General features: G+C 39.1%; 2 protein-coding genes across 3 annotated transcripts in view; one reads left to right on the top strand and one right to left on the bottom strand.

The window, feature by feature from the left end:
• LOC109043598 (Ca[2+]-channel protein alpha[[1]] subunit T) overlaps positions 1 to 8452 on the top strand; it is a 370781-nt gene extending 362329 nt beyond the window's left edge. For both annotated transcript variants that reach the window (XM_072296890.1, XM_072296891.1), the window contains exon 39: positions 2571 to 8452. In XM_072296890.1, coding sequence (XP_072152991.1) covers positions 2571 to 3095 — 525 coding nt within the window. In that variant the 3' untranslated portion in view covers positions 3096 to 8452. The remainder of the gene's footprint in view (positions 1 to 2570) is intronic.
• A 5488-nt stretch (positions 8453 to 13940) lies between these two features.
• On the bottom strand, positions 13941 to 20811 carry LOC109043597 (uncharacterized). The gene is made up of 3 exons (XM_019060857.2): positions 20585 to 20811; positions 17093 to 17203; positions 13941 to 15491 (listed from the first exon to the last, which is right to left on the bottom strand). Exons 1-3 carry the CDS (start codon positions 20666 to 20668, stop codon positions 13941 to 13943), a joined length of 1746 nt encoding a protein of 581 aa, XP_018916402.2. The 5' UTR covers positions 20669 to 20811.
• Between the last annotated feature and the right edge of the window lie 1358 nt (positions 20812 to 22169).

Here is a 22169-nt window from a genome sequence, read left to right as displayed (position 1 = left end):
CCATACGCTTATCATTGATACTCTTTTTCATATCGACGGTGTAAGTCAGCAATCGTAGAACTCGGTTTGCGACGTCGCAGACTTCCTGTCATACTTTATTTTTTAAACGGGAAACTGCTCAACGGCAATTGTTTAAAACTGCCGTGATTTTTCTTCTCTGGGCGAAGAAAATTCTGCAAAAACTTCAAGGAATGGCGTCGATTTGTTCTCCTTTAAAAAAATAACACAGAGGCGGAGATTTTCAGACACCGCAAACGAGATATGTGATTGCGGACTCACGCCGTCGATATACAGTCTGCCACGTGAAGAAAATTCATGAATGGATATTAAACTTGCGTGAAAAATAGGTTTAAAAACTAATGATCAAACGGATATGACTTGAATCGGTCTAACTGCATTTCGCGATGCAATTTTTTGAACATTCTGATACATGTTTCCTGACAAGAATTTCACGTAAAACACGATTCGTACAACGAAAATTACTGAAACCAACTCCTAACGAGGATATGAACGATTTTATTTCACATTGGTTACGAGGAATTTGAACTGCCCGCTCACAAGAAACTCAAAGCTCTAAGTGAGTCAAATCGCGCACTACAAAGGTTTCAGCAAGCTCCTCAATCGAACAATGTTCATTTCCCACCATGTGTTGTTCAAACTATAAGCTATTTGTAATAGCTGAGCCAAAGCGTCTAGATTGAGGTTGCCAGATTTTTATATCGCAGAAACTGTCATGATAACGTTTAGTGCGCGATGTGAGTCACGTAGAGCATTGAGTTTTCATGAGCGGGTAGTTTGAATTCACGCATCAAGAATCATTAAATATCTTCGTAAGGAGTTGATTTCGGTAACTTTCGTTGTGCCATCGTGTTTTACGTGAAATTTTGGTTAAGAAACATGTATCAGAATGTTGAAATTCGTACTTGTCTAGTGGTCCATTATTCGTGAGTAAAGTTTGATTTTGTTGGTCATGCGAGAGAGAGGCAAAGGAAGTGCCCTCAACTAGTATCACGTGCGACGAACACTAAATATAATTCATTATACCGCCTGCATGCAACTATTCGAGCTCAACGGATGTCTGTGTTGCGTACACACGGAGTGAAGGCGTTTTGACTCTTCAGACACTTATTGCTTCACCCGCACCGCGCGATGGTGTACACTAATCGTTGCGTGGCCTCTTTGACGTAAGGGCGTATCTGAATTTCCACGTGAGACTTGCTGTCCATGGTACCCCATATTTTCTGGGGCTCAAGTGAAAATAGAGATACGCCCTTACGTCAGAGGAGCGCGTAATGTGAGGATCCAAAAGGACGGAACGTCTTCAATGGAGATGTTGCATGTGTGAGGGATTTGCGATTTGACTGCTGTTTCTTATGTAAAAGTTCGCAAGAAACACGATGGTGCCACTGGTTTTCTCTGAAATTATCTCCCAAGCTCAAAAAAAGCTCTCAAAGTGAGGCCAAAATGGAGGATATATCCCACCCTACCCTGAGAGTCCACCTCTACATCAAAAGAAACTCTCTAAGCAAAGATAGGGAGCAAATACATTAGCAGGGTTGCCGTGTTTTCAGTTTTGGAGTCCCCAAATAAAGTGGCAGCCCTGTCAATGTATTCGCTCCCTATCTTTGCACGGAGAGATTGTTTTGATGTAGAGGTGGACTCTCAGGGTAGGGTGGGATATCCCCTCCATTTTGGCCTCACTTTGAGAGCTTTTTTGAGCTTGGGAGACGATTTCAGAGAAAACCAGTGGCACCATTGTGTTTCTCGCGAACTTTTATACAAGAATCAACAGTCAAATTGCAAATTCCTCACACATGCAACATCTCCATTCTCCGTTTGTACTGCGAATGCATCTTTTAGACACGAAAATTTGTACGCAGGCATCGGATAGGCAAATTATTCAATTTAGAGAATTTTCATAGGAATCAATCGCTCTGCATCTCTTTCTCGAGACATAAATCGTATTGTTACCAAATCTACAGCTTATACAGAGTCAACAGATGCAGAGCACATCCTAATCGGTTAGACAATTCGTCAAGAAATAGTGTCTCCGAGGATTCGACTTGTAGCTGTATACTATTGTTGATTGCTACACATCAGTGCCCCAGAGCCAAAATGTACACACACATGTTTGAAAAAATCGATTTAGTGTCGTTTTGGAAATCTCCAAAAACGGTTCCGTGTGTGCGGAAAATTTGGTAACCCTATCTTATGCCGGTTATGAGGTACGGAATACCAAAAAATGCGATTTACATTTGAATTAATGGGGCCGTTTTCCCTGATAACTCGGAATTACTAAAATGGAGTGGGCTACCTTTTGACTCTTGGGCACTGACATGTAGTTCCCTCTCTTCCCATGTGCCACTCTTTGTCCCCTTCCGCCGAAGAATTTTAAGTGAAAATTTTGAAAAGCATATTTTGGAAGTCTTGAAAGAAAGTGTCAGTGTGCTCCATACTATACAGACGAATTTCATTATCAAAGTGACGTAATCACGATTCGGTATATCTTCTTGTTATATTTGAATTTTTAGATTTTGTTTCTTTAATTGATGATTTTCTGGAATTTTCAGCTTCTGTCGAAAAAAATAGCGGTCAGAAGAGTTAGGTCAGACTTTAGCGCTTACAAAACAGCACAAAAACCTCCTCTTGAAGATTATCACTGCCATTCTGTAATAGCGGTTCCAAAAGCCTATTTAAGCTCACCTTTCGACACCAAACAGCCGTCTAAATTTCATCCAGCACTCTATTACACGTCACCAGAGGAAGATGTCTCCCCTGAGTGCGTCTCACCGTCTGCACTTCTGGTACCTCCGTCATATCCTGAAGCATCAACGTCCATTCAGTCGTTCAATTTTGAAGAACCACCTTCAGTCAAGCTTTTGTCACAGCAAAGGCTCAACGAAGCGTTGGGAGCGGTAGTTTCAACGCACAGCTTCTCGGACACGGTTTTAATGACCAACGACAAAAAAATCGTCGTGAAAAATTCAAATTGGAAAAAAGACCATGTTTCACGACAAGACTCTCGAGATGTAAATAGTGCGGTCGATGAAAATGAAAGGCTAATTAGCAATCAAAGTCGACACACGAGTCTATGATAATCACCTACCGATTTTCAATCATATCTGACACCTTCTCTGATAAAATTATTTTTTGGGTGCTAATTTTATGATTTCCTATACTCGTGGGTAGAATTTATTCATTCCTGCCTTGTTGTATTTGTTGATTCGAAAATCAAAATATAAAAACAGCCTCGGATTGAATAACTAACGTTTTCATTCGGGAGAAAAAGTTGACGCAAGACAGCAATAAGCAGAAAGTAGGTAAGACTTTTAACGGTCGGCGCGGGGAGTTTCTTGAAGAGTAGGACAAATGGATTCTGCGGATGAAGTATTTTGGTCAATTGCAGTGGCGTGGCGTGCTTTGCGATATATCGATTGATACGCCACTCAAACCTATGAAAAAAGATCGATTATCAGGGTGTTCGCAGCGAACACCTTAGTGATCGATTCTTTACCATAGCTTCAAATGGCGAGATATCGATAGTCGCTCATTCACGCCAAGCCACTGTGTTCATTTCAGCATTAAATGTACACGATCCATTTCACTCTTTCAAAAACGGGGCATAAAAAGGAGAGCAAAGATCTTTTGTTTTTGTTTTTTTAAAAAAAAATATAATTAAGTTGTATTTCATTCTGGTGAATCGTACTTTGAGATTCAACTTCAGCTACCTAAACTAAACCTCGGTTCGTGATGAACACCGGACTTTTTCAGTTCGGATAACAACGGGTTTCAGATATAGGAATTGAATTTTACTCCCTGTGTATATTTACTTCAATTGAAACATTTATTTCAAAAATCACTCTAGGACACTTTTGGCTATGTGTCAGGAATTTCAGAGTCAATGCGCCTTCCCATGGAGTTTTCATTTCCGCTCAAAAATCAATTTTGACCAAAAGTGAAGATATGCCCTTTTCGAAATGATTGTTTCAATTTTCTCAATGAATTAAAAAAGGAGAGAAAAGAAATAGAGAGATAGAGAATAGAGCGCCGCCCCCCCCCCCCATTGGGAGTAGAGGGAGAGTAGTTACTACGTTAAAGAACGAAAAAAAAAATAATAGTAAGGACGGTGAGGATATGCACTTTACAATGAGTTATTTGGTACTTTTTAAACCTTTTTTGTAATGCCTGAAAAATTTAGGGACAATTTCTCTTTACTGAGGGCCCGTGTAATAATGGTTAGGTTCCCACATTTTTGTACTATTTGATTACATTTTACAAACGTGGGATTAGAGAGTACAGACCTGCGAAATAAATTTGAAACATTTTTTTTTTCAATTTCGTAAATCCTACCAACTGTGGAATGGAGCGTGAGCATGGTTAATACTGAGAAATTAACTTTGGTACCTGCGCTGAACATGGATCAGGCAATCTGGTGTGTGTTCATTATTATAGATCTTGCCGCGTCGCACAGTGGATCGAGTCAATAAGGAGAGGTCGGAAAAAATTTGGAAACTTTAGATGCTTATAACTCCGTTTATACCAAACTTTGAGGTTCTCAAAGTGGTTTTATTAGTTTACCCGTGAAATTTTTTTCCAGAAACACCCCTCAAAGTTCTAAATGTGACGAAATAAACATTAAAATTTGCAATTTTAGTCAAAAATTTCATTTCCGACCTCTCTAATTGACTCACTTCACTGTGCGACTCTGTCAATTTTTGCAATAGTAGGAGTAACGCAGGGACCAAGGGACCTTCCTAAGCGTGGCCCTTGTGCGTCTGAAGCTTGTACAAGCTTGGCTGTACTGACAAATCATCCTACGGGAGGTTTCAACTATCTAATTTTTGGTAGGTGATTCTTGTCGTATCACATTCTTTAGTCTCGTTGCTTTAAACCCACTTGAAGTAAGAATAATGCAATTTGCACGAATTTCATATCATGAAACATGTTACGTTTTCCATTATTAAACTAATTTCACAGCTCATTGCGTTTTAATGTGTTCTTATTTAGGGTCTGTGGGCTACTTTCTGCGTAAAAACGGCAATGAGCTTATTTAGGGAGTGAAAAACACTCTGCAGCGGGAACATGCCCCTTGCCTTATTGTTACATTGGTGGTGTGTGTTTGGGGGGGGGGGGGGGCAACCGGTTCCTTGCTTTCTTTCCTCTAATTTTGTACTCTTGCTTGAAATATCAATGACAGTGTTGGTATCCGGTAAAATCCGGTGCTAAGTCTCGTATGAAAGTCTTTTGGATTGTTTGACAAGGAGACATACAAATTTTCCCTATTATTAAGGACTGATCCGAGAATGATAACGAGATTTCTTCCCTTCGGAATCTCAAGAAAAAAGGAGAGATAGTGATATTTTACCACGAAGACAGCAAATCCCTAATTGCGTTCTGTCTAGTTGCGATACTGATATTTCAAAATTTTCCCGAGGAAAGACCCCTGTCTCATTTTTTTAAAAATTCCCCTAACCCAAAAGGTTCAGTCCACACGCCGCCACCGACACCGACTTGTTAAGAAACTGAATCTAGATCTCCGCCTCGGCATATTTAAAGTCGATAACTATTATAAAAAACAAAATTATAAAGAACACATCGACCAAAATAAAGAAAGAGAATGAAAATGGATCATACTATAAGAGAGAAGAGGGAAATAGAAAAACATGAACCGATGTTAACTTTGTATGTCAATTTTCTTCTTCATTTTATTTCCTTTATTTAATTCTTAGGTTCATTTATTTCTTCATTTTTAGATATTTTTTTTGGTAAAATATTTGCCTTGCATTTCTGTCCTACGATACCAAAGTAATCATTAATGTGAAAATGTAAAATGTAGAATTGTATGACGCTATATTTTAAACTATTTAAGATTTCTTCCGTAGATTTCTATGAATTCTCTCCGATGCATATAAACTCTTGTGATTTCTCTAGTTCCTAACATCTGTCAGCAATGATGACCTTCGCAAGATGGCAACAGTAGGTATGTTTGTATATTTAAATTTAAATTAAATAATTGATTTTTATCAATTACATAATTATAATGCAGTAGGTTCATGATGGGTTTAAATCGAGGGAGTTGCCAGTTTGCGTAAATCGTGCCTGGCAGTAATCTGTCAGTCATTTTGATCTGTTGAAACGAAATCATATATTTTACTGCAAGTAGGCATGTATATTGTAGGCATTCAATTATTTTCAACACTAAATGATAGCAAACTGATGGCGTAGTGTAATCTTTTACGCAAACAAAGTTTATAACTGCTCTTCCATTAATTTGCATCAGTAGTCAATTAATTAAATTTTTTATACGCATAGAGTCTTGAATTTTATCATTGTAATACTGTTTTTAAGCAATTTTAGATAAGTTTGCCCAAAATGGAACACATTTTCTGTCGACATCGAAATCCAAATGAGGTCCGTTTGAAAAACAAAAAAACTTGTAGACCAACGGGGTTTACCCCCTGGCCGCTAGGTAGGCAATTTGACCTCCGGAGGGCGGTTTGCAGCCATTTTCAAGAAACCGGGAAATTCACACTTTCAAAGCAATGTTTTTTCCTTCTTTTTTTAAAAAAAAAAAAATCTGAACGATTTTGCGTAATTTCAACCAGGCAAATCATTCACAGAGAGGCACTCATTCTTGAATAGGTAATACAAGAGTTGAAATTATTCGTACTTTATGACTTAGGTCGTTGCATCTCTACATACTTGAATGTATGTAACTTACCTTACCTACATGAATACATGGTAGATCGCGGTAATATTATTGAACGTGTTCATGCTGAAAATAATATTGTGAGAATGAATAAAATCCAAAAGAACTATCATTCACGCAAATCTCATGCACATATAGTTCCCTTTGGCTAATTGATTCCTCACATATTTAGTTCATTTTGGCTTGAAAACGTCCAAATTTTGATCCATAGATGTATTTCCATACCCTTCGCTCCCTCCCTGCGGGCCGGTCTAAAACTAGGCATCCACTCTCAAGCGTTTCTGACACACCTCCATTTGAAGTATCGACCAGAGGCAGCCTAACAACATTCCACGTTGCATAATTTCCTCTCATGTTTCATTTTTTAAAAAGAGATGTAGGTATCATAGTGTCTGAGAACTTTCTGTGGATATATCCTAAATTACAAACAATACCTGTACTCACGAATCAAGTCAGAGTGTTCTTAGCTTCCTGAGGAGGATTATAGCACGAGAAGAAATGAGGCAAATTATGAAGATAGGCTGATTTTAGGTGAATTCGTTCAGATGTTAGGTCCTTCTCGACGCTAATAATTGTAAGTTGTAACCAAACTGAACCAATGTCTTGAACTGCAACTGAACTGACCGTGCTCCGCTGGCCAGTCGCGTGTCCCGCCTATGCCGACGATGATCATAGTTGCCAGATTTTGGCTGATAATTAGGATTGATCCCGTAAGACTCAATGTAAACGAATTTTTCTTTTGCAGCACAATCTGGCAACCATGCCCACTCCTCGATTGCACTTCTCTCGCCGTGCTCGAGAGAGAGCGGAGCATCATAGGTGCTTTAAGTTTTAAACCAAATTTGTTATTTCACTTTGTTACGATATTGTGATAACTCCAGGATGAGTTTGTAGTCCGATAAAAGAAATAATAATGATAAGTAGTATTATTTTTTTTCTCTGTAAATAAGATGTATCTATACGTAGAAATCACGGGAGATTGGTGACTGGAAGCCCACCTATTTGAGGTAGATGCTCTGACTTCATGTCGGTGTAACCTCCTTGCCATTTCCACAAAAATCGTCTGAGTTTCAAAAACTTATGGTATTTGGAAGGCTTAAGATACCCAACAGGTTCGCTTAAACTATAATTTGCTCCTGAATGCGAGGCGTATGTTTACTTGTACAAGTCGCCCATTGAGTGCTCTCTGGCGCTCTGCAACACTCAAACGCCGCGTGTAGCCGAATTCCCAAAGATCTTGGGGCAACTGACATCTCTGAATTTCTTCATTGATACCTTGCCGCCGTTGCATTGAGACGAGCTAGAAATTGTGATGATTTTTACCCTCAATTTTTAAGTAAAGTTATAAACCACGCCAAGCTCGAATAATATGAGGTGTCAATAATGTGGGAAATTCCTGCTTCTATCCTGCCTCATCCACCATATAGAGAAATCAATTGTAAAATGCAACGATTGTTCTCATGGCCTGTAGACTCAACTCTTAATTATTAAAAAAAGGAAGGAAGAAAGAAAGACAGAAAATAAAAGTGTAAGAGTTAAAATTTTAACTCTCAAATTATAACTCTCTTTTGAGCCCAATATCTTCTCAAACTGAATTCTCCTGTGCCTATTGTTCTTCGTAGTTTTTTCAGTCCTTATTCGACTTTTAGAGATTTAGCTTTAGAGTTTTCTTTTGACAATCCTTTTTCGAATTTTTGCCTTTTTTCTATTGCCTTTGACCAAAATAAAAAAATTATACAATAACTTCTTGATTTTTTTCGACCCGTTTTTGTACCCCTCGGATTCTGTTTCGCCATAACATTCTATCAGTGCGTTATTTCAGTCTTCAAATGGCACAACATTTTTAAACACTATTTCGCGCTACTTTATTCACTTTCCACCATTTAAGGAGGAGAGGGGACGAGGAAGTTTTGGTCAGCCTATGCCGTAATTTATGGACGGCCCCATATCTTGAAAACATTTCAATGACAGCCAACATTCTCCCATTAACTCGATCCACCGTGCGCCGCACAGTGGATCGAGTCAATAGGAGAGGTCGGACATAATTTGGAAACTTTAAACGCTTAAAACTCCGTTTATACAAAACTTTGAGGTTTTAAAAGTGGCTCCATTGGTTTTCTCGTGAAATTTTCTTCTCGAAGCACCCCTAAACATTTAAAATATGACGAAAATAACATCAAAATTTGCAGTTTTGGTCAAAAATTTCATGTCCGACCTCTCGAATTGACTCGATCCACTGTGCGCCGCCGCGCCGGGTCGGAAATTATTTCGGAGAGGAATCACTAGAATGTAATTCTGCTGAAATCGGAAAAATGTTCTCGTCGAGGTTTCAGATGCTGAGCACAGCAGCAGCGCAGCGACCCGAGGCTAGATAATGCATCGATAAACAATAAACAACTGCTAACTAGGTCCATCGTGTGTAAACATGGTGTCTCGTGCTGTTCATCACTCAATGTTTTCTCGGGTGTCAGAAATGTCTTGCTCTTGATCTTGATGGAGAAGTGCGTATAGCAGTATCAGTTTTCCTCACTTTGTCCATCGTCTGACGTAAGGGCGTATCGAAATTTCCACATGAGCCCCAGAAAGCATAGAGGTATATGGAAGACGAGGCTCACGTGTAAATTGAGATACGCCCTTACGTCATTTCAAAGGAGCGACGATTTGTCAAGCAATCTCAAAATTGGCATGCAAAATAACTGATCCTTTGCTCGTCTTTGCTAGCGACCCAGAACTATTCCCAGTGAATATATCAATGGAGATGTTGCATGTGTGAGGGATTTGCGATTTGATCATTGATTCTTATGTAAAAGTTCGCAAGAAACACGATGATGCCACTGGTTTTCTCTGAAATCATATCCCAAGCTCAAAAAAGCTCTGAAGTCCAACTCACTCAAAAAGCTCTCAAGTGAGCCAAAATGGAGGGATATCCACCCTACCCTGAGAGTCCACCTCTACATCAAAACAAACTCTCCATACATAGATAGGGAGTAAATACATTAGCAGAGTTGCCACTTTATTTGGGGACTCCAAAACTGAAAACACGGCATCACTGCTAATGTATTTGCTCCCTATCTTTGCATGGAGAGTTTCTTTTGATGTAGAGGTGGACTCTCAGGGTAGGGTGGGATATACCCTCCATTTTTGCCTCACTTTGAGAGCTTTTCTTGAGCTTGGGAGATGATTTCAGAGAAAACCAGTAGCACCATCGTGTTTCTCGCGAACTTCCACATAAGAAACAACAGTCAAATCGCAAATCCCTCACACATGCAACATCTCCATTGAAATTTCATTCTTTCATAGGTACTTAAATACTCCTCCAATGAATCGGTCCTTCTAAAAAATACCTAGCGCTAACAATGGAAATACGAGGAAAGCAGTAAAAACTGATTGAGCGATCCGTTTTAAATTTTAGATTTTATAGTATTGTGATCAATTGATGAATAGCTGTAATATTTTAGCGGTCTGGAATTCAGAACGGGTTATTTAAAACTGTTTTCACTGGTTTTCTCGTATATTCTAAGTACAGGCGCTTAAGTTTTTTGTGAACGACCGAATCAGCTGGAAGTTAATGGTCAAACTTTTTTCATCTGCTTTGATTGAGGGCATCAATTGATGCATCAAAACTTGTTAGTCAATACTGCTATCGAAAGAACGTTTTCCCATGACTTCTTCGACACCCGCCAAAAAATAGAGAGAAATAAATGTATAAAATAAAAAATTGAGGGGATTTCTAAATTTGAAAGTCAGAGGTCAAATTTTTCTCAAATATTTTTAAAAAGGAACCAAACTAAATAAAATTGAAAAAAAAAACTTTAAAAAAGTGATACATAAGGCATTTTGGCAAGAGCTTTGACTCTTCTCTTTCCTCTTAAGAAACACTCGTTAGACAACATCTTAAACCTCTTTTTTTAAATATATGAGACAAGCCCGACCTTTTTTTTATTATTTTCTTTAAATAAAAGAATAATCTCCCCGTTTAAAGGAAGACTCTTTCGTAGGGCTTGACCCCTCTCCTTTTCTTGGAAGAAACCGCAGGGCAAGTTCAGATATCCTTTCCATCGTTATACTTGAACGGCCCTTAATACAAATAACAACCATGATTAAAGAAATTCAAATTCTTCCAAATTTTATCAAGTCTCCTTTGGGCGTAAAGATAAATGAAACACTACGGTCTTTGTAGTAGTTTTGTGATGCGTAACTTTCTAAAATATGTTACGGAATTAAGTCCTCATCCGATATAAAATAAATTCATATGATTATGAATAAAAACACAGACATACATAAATACGCATAAACAAAATTGTATTCACATTGAATGTACAAAATTCAAAACAAAGTATAAATTATAATGTAATGTATAGGTATGTACTTACACACTTGATTTATAAGGCATAAATGTACTTGGTTTTCATTGTGTACTATGAATGTACATTTACAGGGTATAATTTGCAAAAATTGATGCAATATGACGATATGGAGCGTCACAAATTAAAAACTAGTCTTGTTTTCTTCCACCTCGAGGGGAAAAAAAAGTTCTATTTCGAAACTAAATACCGCAATCCGTCAAAAAATGTCGTTTAAATCGAATTGAAGAGAATCGAAATTTCAAATAAAAAGGTTTCTAATCAAAAACATAGCTAAACTTTGTTGAGTTTGGCCGAAAGAGAGAGCATTGGTTCTTTCATTTTAAGTTCTGCCAGCGTCTCATTCACAGGTTTCAGCGGAAAAATCCGGCTTGCGTTCAGTGGTAAGCTCTGAAGTGACGAGAATTTGGTCTTAGCTTCTCCAGAAGTAGTGCCCAATTCTTGCCTCAAGTTTTTCATGACGTTCTTTCGCACCTCCAAATTCGTGCTTATCTTTTCCATCAAAGCAGCTTTGTTCTCCTTCCACTCGCTGACCGGAAGTTGTAGCTGGCGATCGGAGGCTCCTCCAAAAAGACCAGAGGTAGAAAGACCAGCAACTTTCGGTTTTGGTACACCCATCATGCCTGACCTCATTTCGGCCGAAGAAGATTTCTCAACATTGGCTGGTATGGATTTAGGTGCTTCAGTTACAGGAGATTTTTGCGTTTTGGGTTTTGGTTTTTCCGTATTGGTGGTTGTAGCTCCTGGTGTTTCAGCCAAATTGATTGCTTGAGTCTCAACAGATTTGGACTTTTGAGTCTCCGTTGATTTCGTGCTCGAAATTATAGCCGGCTGATTTTTTGGTGTTTCTATAGACTTGGGTTTTGGCGTTCCAACGGGTTTAGATTTTGAAGTTTCAACAGATTTTAACTTTGGTGATTCTGAAAGTCCAGCTTGTTGCGCTTCCGTGGGCAGATTGGTGACATCCTTTCTTAAACTGGAGGACCCAACAGGAAGATTCACTTTTTCAGGTTTCTCATCAACTGGTTTTGTAGATTCCTGATGGGTGAATTCTTGTTCCTGAGCAGTTGCGGCTTCAGTGTTTCTTATTTTTGATTCTAGCCTAGATTTTAATGTAGCTCCAGTGTCTTTCTTGGCAAGATTTTTAATCAAAGATGTATCGAAATCATCGCTATCGACGTCATAAAACGTAAATCTGTCAAAATTCCCAGTGATTTTCTGCAGACCTTCCTCGGCACTTTTTGGTGAAGAACTCTCAGTCAGCGATTCCGGGCCTTTACCTGAATTACTGCCTTCAAAGTTGCTGATAAAATGGTCTAAACTTTCCTCCACCTCCGTCTTCGGCTCTTTGGTAGCTCCATCCTTGACTGTTCCTACGGTCTCGTGTGCACCTGTATACCTGGTTGCGTCATTATTTTTTTCAGGCGTTTTTTGTGGCTCTGCCGCACTATGAGAGATTTCGTCGTTTTTTGAATCTGTGGAGTTACTACTAGACTCCTCTCCACCGGGGGTCCTCACCAACCGATTTTTATTGCACTCGATGTCTTCATAGCACTTGCTTTCATCGGATATCAAGCAGTTCTCCATCTCCAAAAATTTCAGGAAAAAGTTATCAAAAGGATTTTTAAAAGAGGCAGTCGGGACGTTGTTCTGTAAACCCTGTAAATATCCGTACATTGTTCTCGTCAACGGATCTTCGTAAGATTCATTTATCATAGAGTCACTGCTGACGTCACTTGAGTCGTCTGATGAAAATTCGCTGGCATCCATCGGATATCCGTTGAACCCCGGGAATCCGCTCAAGCTCGGGAACTTGGGTGCGTGCCGTTTTTCTTGGGCGAAGGAATTCGATGACTCCTCAGAGCAGCTTTCGTCCAACCAAGAATCAGCACCTAGACCCACATTTTCCTCAGCCGGCGCTTGCATTCCCCGGACATTGTCGCGTTTGGATCGGGAGCTTCCTTTAGACTCGTTGGGGTAGCCATCCCAGCTGGGGTAGCTGAACCCAGAACCGGGTAAAATAAGTGGCGCTGGCTCGTCAATTTGCCCAGATGACTCGGGCATATCCAAGTCGAGAAATCGCCTCCATCTGGGACTCCGTTCTTGCGAATCGATGGAAACGTCTTCAAGCGAATCAGGTCGATAATTCGCCATCGGTTTCAGTACTCGTTCCAGAGGAAACCCGGATTTCATCGGAATGCGTGTTTCTGGTCGGGGTGCCTCAACTTTTGGTGCGTCCAATTTTGGTGCATCCGATTCCTTCCGCCTGTATGAAACACCTACAGCCCTGGGGAGCTGTGGTGGTGCTGGTGTTGTCGTTGCCGATATGCGGTTCATTAAGGACTTCCGCTGCGGTGGAAAGGTCGACCTCTCCTCCTCAGACTCGTTTTTTATCTTCGTCTTCACCTCACTCGTGCTTTCGAGTAAATCACTGATCAGCTTCAGGACTTCAAAATCTTCGGGTTTGAATTCGTCATCGAATACGACACTAGGTTCATGTTTCCTAATGGGTTGTTTGTTCATTTCCCCTTTTTCAAAGGAAAAGTCAAATTCTCGGGAGTCTTTTTCTAAGTTTTTGTCCGAACGTCTGTTCACGTTTAAGTTTTTCTTAAGCTGAGGATGTGATTCCAGGAAATTATGAATGAGATTTTCTCTTCTTGAATCCGCTTTGAGTTTATCAATGTTGAGGGACGCGCCGGTCTGTAGCGCATTCATCAGGTTTGGAAACCGTGATACCATTTTTTCTCTGCCGTTCGGAAACTCCAAGATTTTGTCCATGCTTTTCTCTCTCACTTTTCTATCGTAATCTAGTTCCGGCTCGTTCTTGAACATAAGAGCTTCCAGATCGTGCCCAATTTTTTGGGAGGTCAAGCTTGAGAACTCACCTTTTCTTGAGCTCTGAGAGTGTCTTTCTTGAGGTGAAATTTTGGAATCTCTGGAATATTTTTCTTCAAGAAAACCGTCTTCAGAAGAACTGAAAAGGTTGAAATCGGTGGAGAGTTTTTCTTTCGTGCGTGTCTCTGAAATTCTGTCATAAGGAGCGTATTCGTAGGAATCGTCTCGATGTTCATGGCCCCTTGAATGATTTGTCTTGCCGTCGATTGAGGTTTTCCAAATCTTTCCTCCGCAGGAAAATCTATCGAGCTCTTGAATTTTCTTTCCTGAGGGGCGTAATTTTTGGAGGGCCGATCTTGAGAGGATAGTCGCAGCTGCCTATCTTGAGAGCTGGATGTAGTTCTTGTCTCCTGAGGGGCAGATGCCTGCAGTTTTGACTTTTGCGGAACAGAATTTCGCTGTACCGTCTCTTCTGCTAATTTTGCGTCCAGGTATATTTCCTGTGGTGACTTCAACCGGAACTCCGGCAATTCGTAATCCGGGACATCACTGAGGTGGTTTGGCATTGCTGTGGTCATTTTGAAAGGTCTTCTCATTTCCGGTTGATGTGTGCTGGTTTCTGAGCCTTGTCGATTCGTCTCCTGATTATTCTTGGTCATTCCGAACTGGTTTCCACTCGTTATTCGTTGACTTTTTGCTGCAGGTTGAACATTCCTCGTCTCCTGGTCATATGTCGTTTCAGAATTATGCTTGCTCTTTCCCGATAACCACCCCCAACCTTTATCACCGCTGCTTCTTGTGCCTGAGAAGTCCTCCTCGAACATGTGTTGAGAGGTCCTATGACTTGGGTTGCTGACTACGTCCAGGAAATTGCTGAGCGTTGAGTGCGTCGTTGCAGGGTCGTGTGACCTTAACTGACCAGACGCCTGACCGCTCAACTTCCGTTGCTTTTCAGTGAGCTGCTGGTCGATGATTGCCATCGGGAAGGATAAAATAGATCTCCTCACTCTTTCACCATTTTCAGGACTCTTCAGATCCTGATTAGCTTTAGATTTCAAACTACTTTTTGTGTTCGGGTGAGCCTCTTCATTTTTCTGAGCATACAAGAGGTCATAAACATCTTTAAGGTAGGCGCGTACTTCTGAGTCGGTCCGGAGATCATCGATATCAATATTATCTGCTACCTTATTGGCTACTGGTCCATTTTCATGGGTCGCGTTGATCTTTGTTGCATTTAAGTTTTTGTTCTGAACCGGAGACTCCTGGAGCTTTCCTTCACGCAGAGGAAGCCCAGAGAGGATATCGGAAATCATTTCGAAAAGCTCGGAGTCGTAAGGGATGCTCTTTTTACTTTTGATCTCTTCAACGAGGGTTTTGAGTTCATCGGCCATTTCACTTTTTGCAAGTTTCAACGTGTGCTTGTTAGGTGTGTCTGGAGGTGGGATATTATCAACAGATCGCCCACAGCGTTTTTTGTTGAACGTGTTACCGTTGTACCAGCAACAAAGACGAGGCAGAGCTCCGTAGTATTCTTCATCTGTAATGATCTCCTCTGAAGAGGAATCAGTCTCGTCTGAATCAGTCTGTAAACAGAAATAAATTATTTAGAAAAAAGAAAATAACTGAATCGCAATAACTATATCGCAAGACATTTTTGCTAATTGGCTCGTATTTGAATTTATTGCTGAAATAGGAACCGGTGTGGCTAAGGTAGCATTTCTGTATTGCTAAAGATGAAACTTGCAATTGAAGTGGAAAATTAGTAGAAAAAATTTTGCTAAAAAAGCAAAGTAATAACTTGCGAGAATTGCAAAATGAGATTGCTAACTTCTCTACAATTTTGCGAAAATCGCAAAATGAGATTGATAAATTTCTAAAATTTTGCGATTTTTGCGAGATTGCAATATTTATACATCATTTGGCCAGTAATTACCGATTTTAAACAACCAATAAAATATTCTATAAGTCAGAAAAGTAGGCAATTCACAATGCAAAAAATTGCGACTTCTTTAAATATTTTTGCAATAAATTTCAACGAGAGTAACCCCTTCAATTGATGAATTCATAACTTTTTGATACAATAGCAATAATTTTACCATCGAACTGCAATTTTGAAACCTGCTCTATTTGAGATTTTTTGAAAGAACCCCTTCGAACTTTATATTGTGGATGAAAATTGCCCATAAAAATCGAAAAAAATTTCTGTGATCGATGAGCAATTGAGCACTCTCAAGCGCCAAAAATGCAAGACTTCAAAATTGTTGTGCGTGTATTCATCTCATCAAGACGTTTTTCACTCCGAGCGCACTATCTGACCGAAACGCGTTTTGGAATTGTAACCCAGGAAGGCTTAAGACAGCTTTTCAATAAGGTTGCTTTTTACGTAAATATTAAGCTCATAGTTAGAAAAAAAAACAAAAAAAAACTTTTCTGCGAAATGAACTGCTCTGAGTCATATTTTAAAAATTTGCGAGAAACATGACTTCTGAGCTTTTAGTCCGTAACGCAAATTTGAAGGGTCAGCGAGCTTACTTTCCATACCAAGTGAAGGCTTCTTCACGTTTTTGTCTCATGAAATGACTTTTTTCTTTATGATCTTTTAAAAAGCGTCTGTAAGTTGAAAATTCCGTATTTTTGGAATGATTAGCGGAAAATTCTGTTTGAAGAAACAAAACGTAAAATAGTCTTCACTTGAAATGAGTATAAGGCTTGCTGACTCCTACGACTGATTTACGTAACGTACACCAGAGCTCAAAAATTATCTTTCCCGCTGATTTTTAAATTATCTCAGAATAATTCTTCTCTTAATAAAGATTTCTTTCCACTATGAGCGCATCATTTAACTGAAAAAAAAAACCAGCATTGAAAAAATGTCTTAAGCCCCTCTTGATAACATATTCACTGCTCGTCTAGTATTAGACAATGTGCTCGGTGTGAAACACTTGATGGAATACCGTCAGGTTTGGGTAAAATACGCCCTCAGGCCTAAGTTTAGGCAATACAACCTTTGATTACGTAGCAAGAGTCTTACTGCCAAAATCATGATTATTCTCGTTAATTGCATAGGCTCAGCTCATAGTCCATGCAGTAATTGCCAGATTTCAGAGGGGGTCCAACAACGGCCCTTATCGCTACCCCTGCTGTCAATTGTGTTGTATTTTCAAGAGAACAGAGAATTAATTACCTCATCGCTAGATTTTTCTTTTTTCGTTTTCGGTCTCGGTGTAGTTGTGTGTGGAACATCTAGTTTTAGATTTTGTTTAGTAATTTTTGCTTGTGGATTAACGAGGAATGTCTGGAACACACAGAAAAATATTAAATTAAGACAGCAACTCCATGAAAGTTAACTAGTAACTAATTGCCATGATTTTGAAAAAACCTAAATAGAAATTGCCAAGCTAATTTACGGTGCCTTAAAACAGTTTTGTTCCAATATCAGGAAAAATTGTTGTCGCTGCAGGCAGAGGCAGATCCAGCACTTTGGCAACACCGGATTCCCTCCATTTAAAACGGTTTCAGGGCATTCCGTCAACGATTTTTTGTCCGCACACCTGTTTTGTCCAGTAGTTTACGTCCACGCGTGAAATAGGCAACAGTGAATTGGTCCAAGTGTCATATTTTAGTCCGTATGTAAAATTATATTGACAATAATAAAATGAGAAAATTGAGAGAGACGGAAGAGTTGTTGTGGTAACTCATTTTTAAATGAAATGTTACTTCCTTCTTTTGATCAATCTTTTTAAATTGTCATGGGTGAATATTTGGTTTTATTTCCATCCTTAAAATTTTCGATGAAAAATAAACCTTATAAATACTTTTTTTAATGAAAATATTACTTTATTTTAAAAACATTTACATTTTTAAAACGTGGCAAATATTTGTAAAACCTTTTCCAAGCGATGGCATCGATATTAAAGTCAATGAGCAGTAGTTGTGTCGAAAGAAACTATGCACAAATGAATAAAAGAGGGAAAAACCGAGAAGCACGCAATCTTCGGTTTTAGCCCATTTGTACATCGATCTTTCAGAGTGAAATACGTCCTATTTTGAACGTTTGGTTGCGCTCACACCACGCTGCAGCACAGTAAAAGCACAAAATATAAAACAAAAAATTAATGTGCTTTGAAAATCATTAAATACGACAAGGAAACACCTTAATATTTACAAAACACACATTAAATTTTCCTTTCATATATATATTTTTTTTATCAATTTAAATTAAAGTAATCCATGCAGAGTGTGCAAACATATAAAAATCATGAGTTGAAAAACGCTGACTCCGCGAGTTTAAATAATAGGCCCTAGCATAAAGTGGAGTGATGCGACGCGACGTGCTGCCAGCACGAAACGCGCACTGGCGCCTACAAACCTAAGCAGATACTTCACGCATTGCGCAATGATTGAGGTATCCCTTAGGTTTGTAGGCGCCAATGCGCGTTCCGTGCTGGCTGGCTGGCCGCGCCGCGCCGCAGCGTGCCACGTGCCACGGCGATTCACTATTTCACAATAGAGGTGTTGTACAGTATTATACGAAATTGAAGGCACTCCAACATACCAACAATAAGAATGACAGGCATCCTTTAAGAGTACGGAACTTTCCTTGCAAAATAAGTGGAGATAAGAGAGATAAAGGAACATTCTTGAGTATGCCGTCAAGAAGATTTTATTTTGAATCAAGAATAAAAATTGGTGAACAAAAGCGGGTTTCTGCTTGATGTAAGTGACTTTCCTTTTTATAAAAGCATCTTCTCTTCTTTAAGAAAACATTATTTTCTTTATTAACTCATAAGGAAATCTTCTCGGCGGTAAATTTGAGGATATTTCTCCTTAAATTAGGTCACTTGTTCCTCTAATGAAGTTAAAAATCATACTAAACGTTATTAAATACAGATACTAGGACGGTAAGTTTTTCGACTACCGCTCTCTTTTTGTTGTCGTCACTCGATTTAATTTGCGAGGGAACTTTGTGCTTTTGAAAGGTGCCATCAATCATGATACGTTGGGGTGCCTTCGATCTCATATGATACTGTGCAACACCTCCGTGGCGAAATAGTAGCTCGAAGCGCTGCGGCAAACCAGTGCCGAAGCGAAGTTATCATGCACAGGAAAAATATGAGATCCTTTAGCCGAGACAAATCAAAAGGTTTTCCTATTCAGGTATAAAAATATGGGATTTTCTTGAAAGATAATTAAGTCCTGTTGCACCAAAGAGGTGTAGAGAGTTTTAGTGAATTTTCTCTCATGGAAATGACGCAATAGCAAATAGCACAGCATACACGTCCACGAGTAAGTAGCAATACCCTTAAAATCAACAATCTCAATTTCTGAACACCAAAATGTCATTTTATTTACATTATTCAAAGCGCAACGATTGTAAGCCTCGGTGTACAAGAATCGCTGGGGAAAGCTAATTGTAATCTATTACCTACGTAATTTTTGTGTAGAATCCGAACTTTGTTTTGAATATTTCTCTGCAAAAAGCTGTCAAATAGCGCAAAACTGCCGCAAAGTAAGCTTCCTCGCGCAATTTGACAACTTTGGCTGGGAAAACTTTTCAAAACAAAATGCAAATTCGAATTCCTCGTGACAAACATCTAGCTAACTTCCTTTATAGAGGGTTCTGTAGCCATTGTAAAGGCCCTCATTTCTTTTTTCCTGGATTGGCTGCCGACCGGTCGCGCGCTTTAGAAGTGCTGTAACTCGTGATAAAATCATTTCCCCCAGGTCAAATTAAGTGAGGTAACTGCAGAATTTTGTGCTAAAAACTGTTGCGATCACAGGATAGACACTGGTTCCCCATAAAAATTATAGATGCACGTATTTTTGCCAAACGAAACTATGTTCATTATGACGTGAGCCCTGTTATGCATACATTCTTATGGGTCTCAGGGCTCTAGTCTTCATGCACATAGTTCCGTTTGGCAGAGATACGTCCAGATTCGCAATGGGGCCGGCACTAGTCACGTGTTATGATGAGAGAACTCTTACATGCGCCAGGAATTTTTAATTTAAGTACTGGTGACTATGTAAAATTTTGCGAGAAACACGATGATGCCAGTGATTATCTCTGAAATCAATTTCCAAGCTCAAAAAGCTCTCAAAGTTGAGGCCGTAATGGAGGGAATATCCCGCGCTCTCCTGAGAGTCATCTCTACATCAAGTCAAACTCTTCATGCAAAGATGGTGTACAAATACATTAAAATGGTTGCCTTTTTGTTTGGGGACTCCAAAACTAAAAACTCTGTAAACTTGCCAATGTATTTGCCCCTCCCTATCTTATTTGCATGCGGCGAGTTTGACTTGATCTACAGGTGGACTTTCAGGATAGCGTGCGATATTCTCTCCATCACGGCCTCAACTTTGAGCCCTGAGTTTTGGAGTTCGTTTCAGAGATAACCAGCGGCACCATCCTGTTTCTCGCGAAATTTTACATGTACCAAAATACTTAAATCGCAAATCCCCACACATGAACTCCATTAACGCCGAAGTTCGTGATAGCTGAACTGCGTTTAAGGGAGTTTTTCAGTTTTTTTTTTTCGAATTTAGTATTTTGATGGTAGATGAATCTTAAAACTCATTTATGCGGCCAAATCAAAGTAGTCAAGAATCGAGATATGAGTATTATTTGTTTCGCGGTCATTTTTCAGTGATGCAGTGAAAATAGATTGAAGTTTACCTGGATTGATTCTCCATCCTTAACCGTGAGCACCAAAACATAGCAAATTGTTGTCACACACACTCCGAAAAATTGCGTCCTCATCGTTGGAAGGCACGGATTCTATCTGACTACCTGAGAAACACAATACTACAATTGCACATACTTAATCGACTGTAACTCTTGGCGCCAAAAACTAGTTGCATCGACTCAAAAACGGTTCCGTTTTCGGGCTTCGTAATCAGCCACGGCCGGAATTCTTCGGGTTCCGGAAAACGGTCTCTTTGGGCCAAATTTTTCCATAAAAGCTCTAATTGCCAGGAGATGGAAACGGAAAAATCGAATTATTATGCTGATTTGGCGACTGTCGTCGCTTTTCCGAGGTATATTTGTAAGATAAGGCGATGTTTAGTTTTCCGGACTGAGCGTTGGTCACGGCGCGGCCTCGGCCACTTGAATTATCTGCTTTTTTTTGAATGGTCACATCTCAGACAACTTCCGATTCACATCATTCTTATCAATTGAAGCAGAATTTTCGGGGATTCATTCTTTATTTCTACCAAAATCTTCTCAGAAGCTATGGGAATTCTCAACATTTCTTACGCTACAAACGCTATCTGGCAAATCTACGGCTAAGGTCGGAAAATGTGCGTCTCCGATTCTTGCTCATGCTCTGTTACTTTAAACGTTTCACATATTTTCCTTGAGATTTTCTGAGCATTTTTTCGTCCTTCCTAAAATACATCCACAAAGAATTTGAAGGAGATATTTTGCTATTTTCTTTTAAACAAATACAACATTATTGGGAATTTTCCAATGCTGCTCTAGAGACACATGCATTCTTTTAATTTAGCCATCGAAGTTCACATTTGCGGAGAACATAATATAGAATTTGAGTTGAGACTTGCAAAAAGCAGTATCAGGTCTACCAACTTTTGCAAAAACGTATGCTGTTACCCAACATAGTACAAAGAGAATTATAAATTTCACCTTGTTTTTAAGTTGGGAGTCTCTGTGATAGGATTTTTCGATGGAAAAATAAAAAAGAAATTAAGTAAAATCACAACAAAAAAAAAAAAAAAAAAATTATGACTAGGTCAAAATAGTTTTTTTGTGATTATTCTTCAATGAAGAGAGATTTTACGAAGGTCACGTGAAACTTTCAATACTTTTTAATATTCCTGAATGTTATTGTCTCAAAGTATTGACAGACATGCAAAATATATTGGCGCTACGAATTCCTGATGATTCTTCTTTAATTCATTGAGAGTAAACCTATCAATGGCTAACGACGGAACCGATTGCCTTTCTCATTTAATTTTCCATTAAGGGTTTATTATTTCGATTTTATAATACTTATTTTATTTTTCACTTCACTAATGTCTGTTTGTATGTGTTTTGCAAGCTCAATTGTTGATCAGTTTAGAGGCCAGGGTGCGTTTCCCCTTGTGCGTCCTGTAAACATACTGAAAAAATTCTGAAATTTTGTTTTCAAAAGAGTTTTTCCCTGAAACGTCTTGGAAAAGTAAAAATCAGTTTTGAAGTGACATTTTCTTGGAAAAATTGCTAGTCCGTATTAGGACGTAACAACAATATGTATAACATA

This window comes from Bemisia tabaci, chromosome 2 (assembly GCF_918797505.1).
Source record: "Bemisia tabaci chromosome 2, PGI_BMITA_v3".
Classification (NCBI taxonomy): Eukaryota; Metazoa; Arthropoda; class Insecta; order Hemiptera; family Aleyrodidae; genus Bemisia; species Bemisia tabaci.
This window is presented reverse-complemented; position numbering and strand designations above follow the sequence as displayed.

Coding starts and splice junctions, on each gene's coding strand:
- LOC109043597 (XM_019060857.2), bottom strand. CDS start 20,668: ATGAGGACGCAATTTTTCGGAGTGTGTGTGACAACAATTTGCTATGTT. Junction 17,204..20,584: donor AGGATGGAGAATCAATCCAG/GTAAACTTCAAT, acceptor TGTGTGTTCCAG/ACATTCCTCGTTAATCCACA. Junction 15,492..17,092: donor AAGAAAAATCTAGCGATGAG/GTAATTAATTCT, acceptor TTCTGTTTACAG/ACTGATTCAGACGAGACTGA.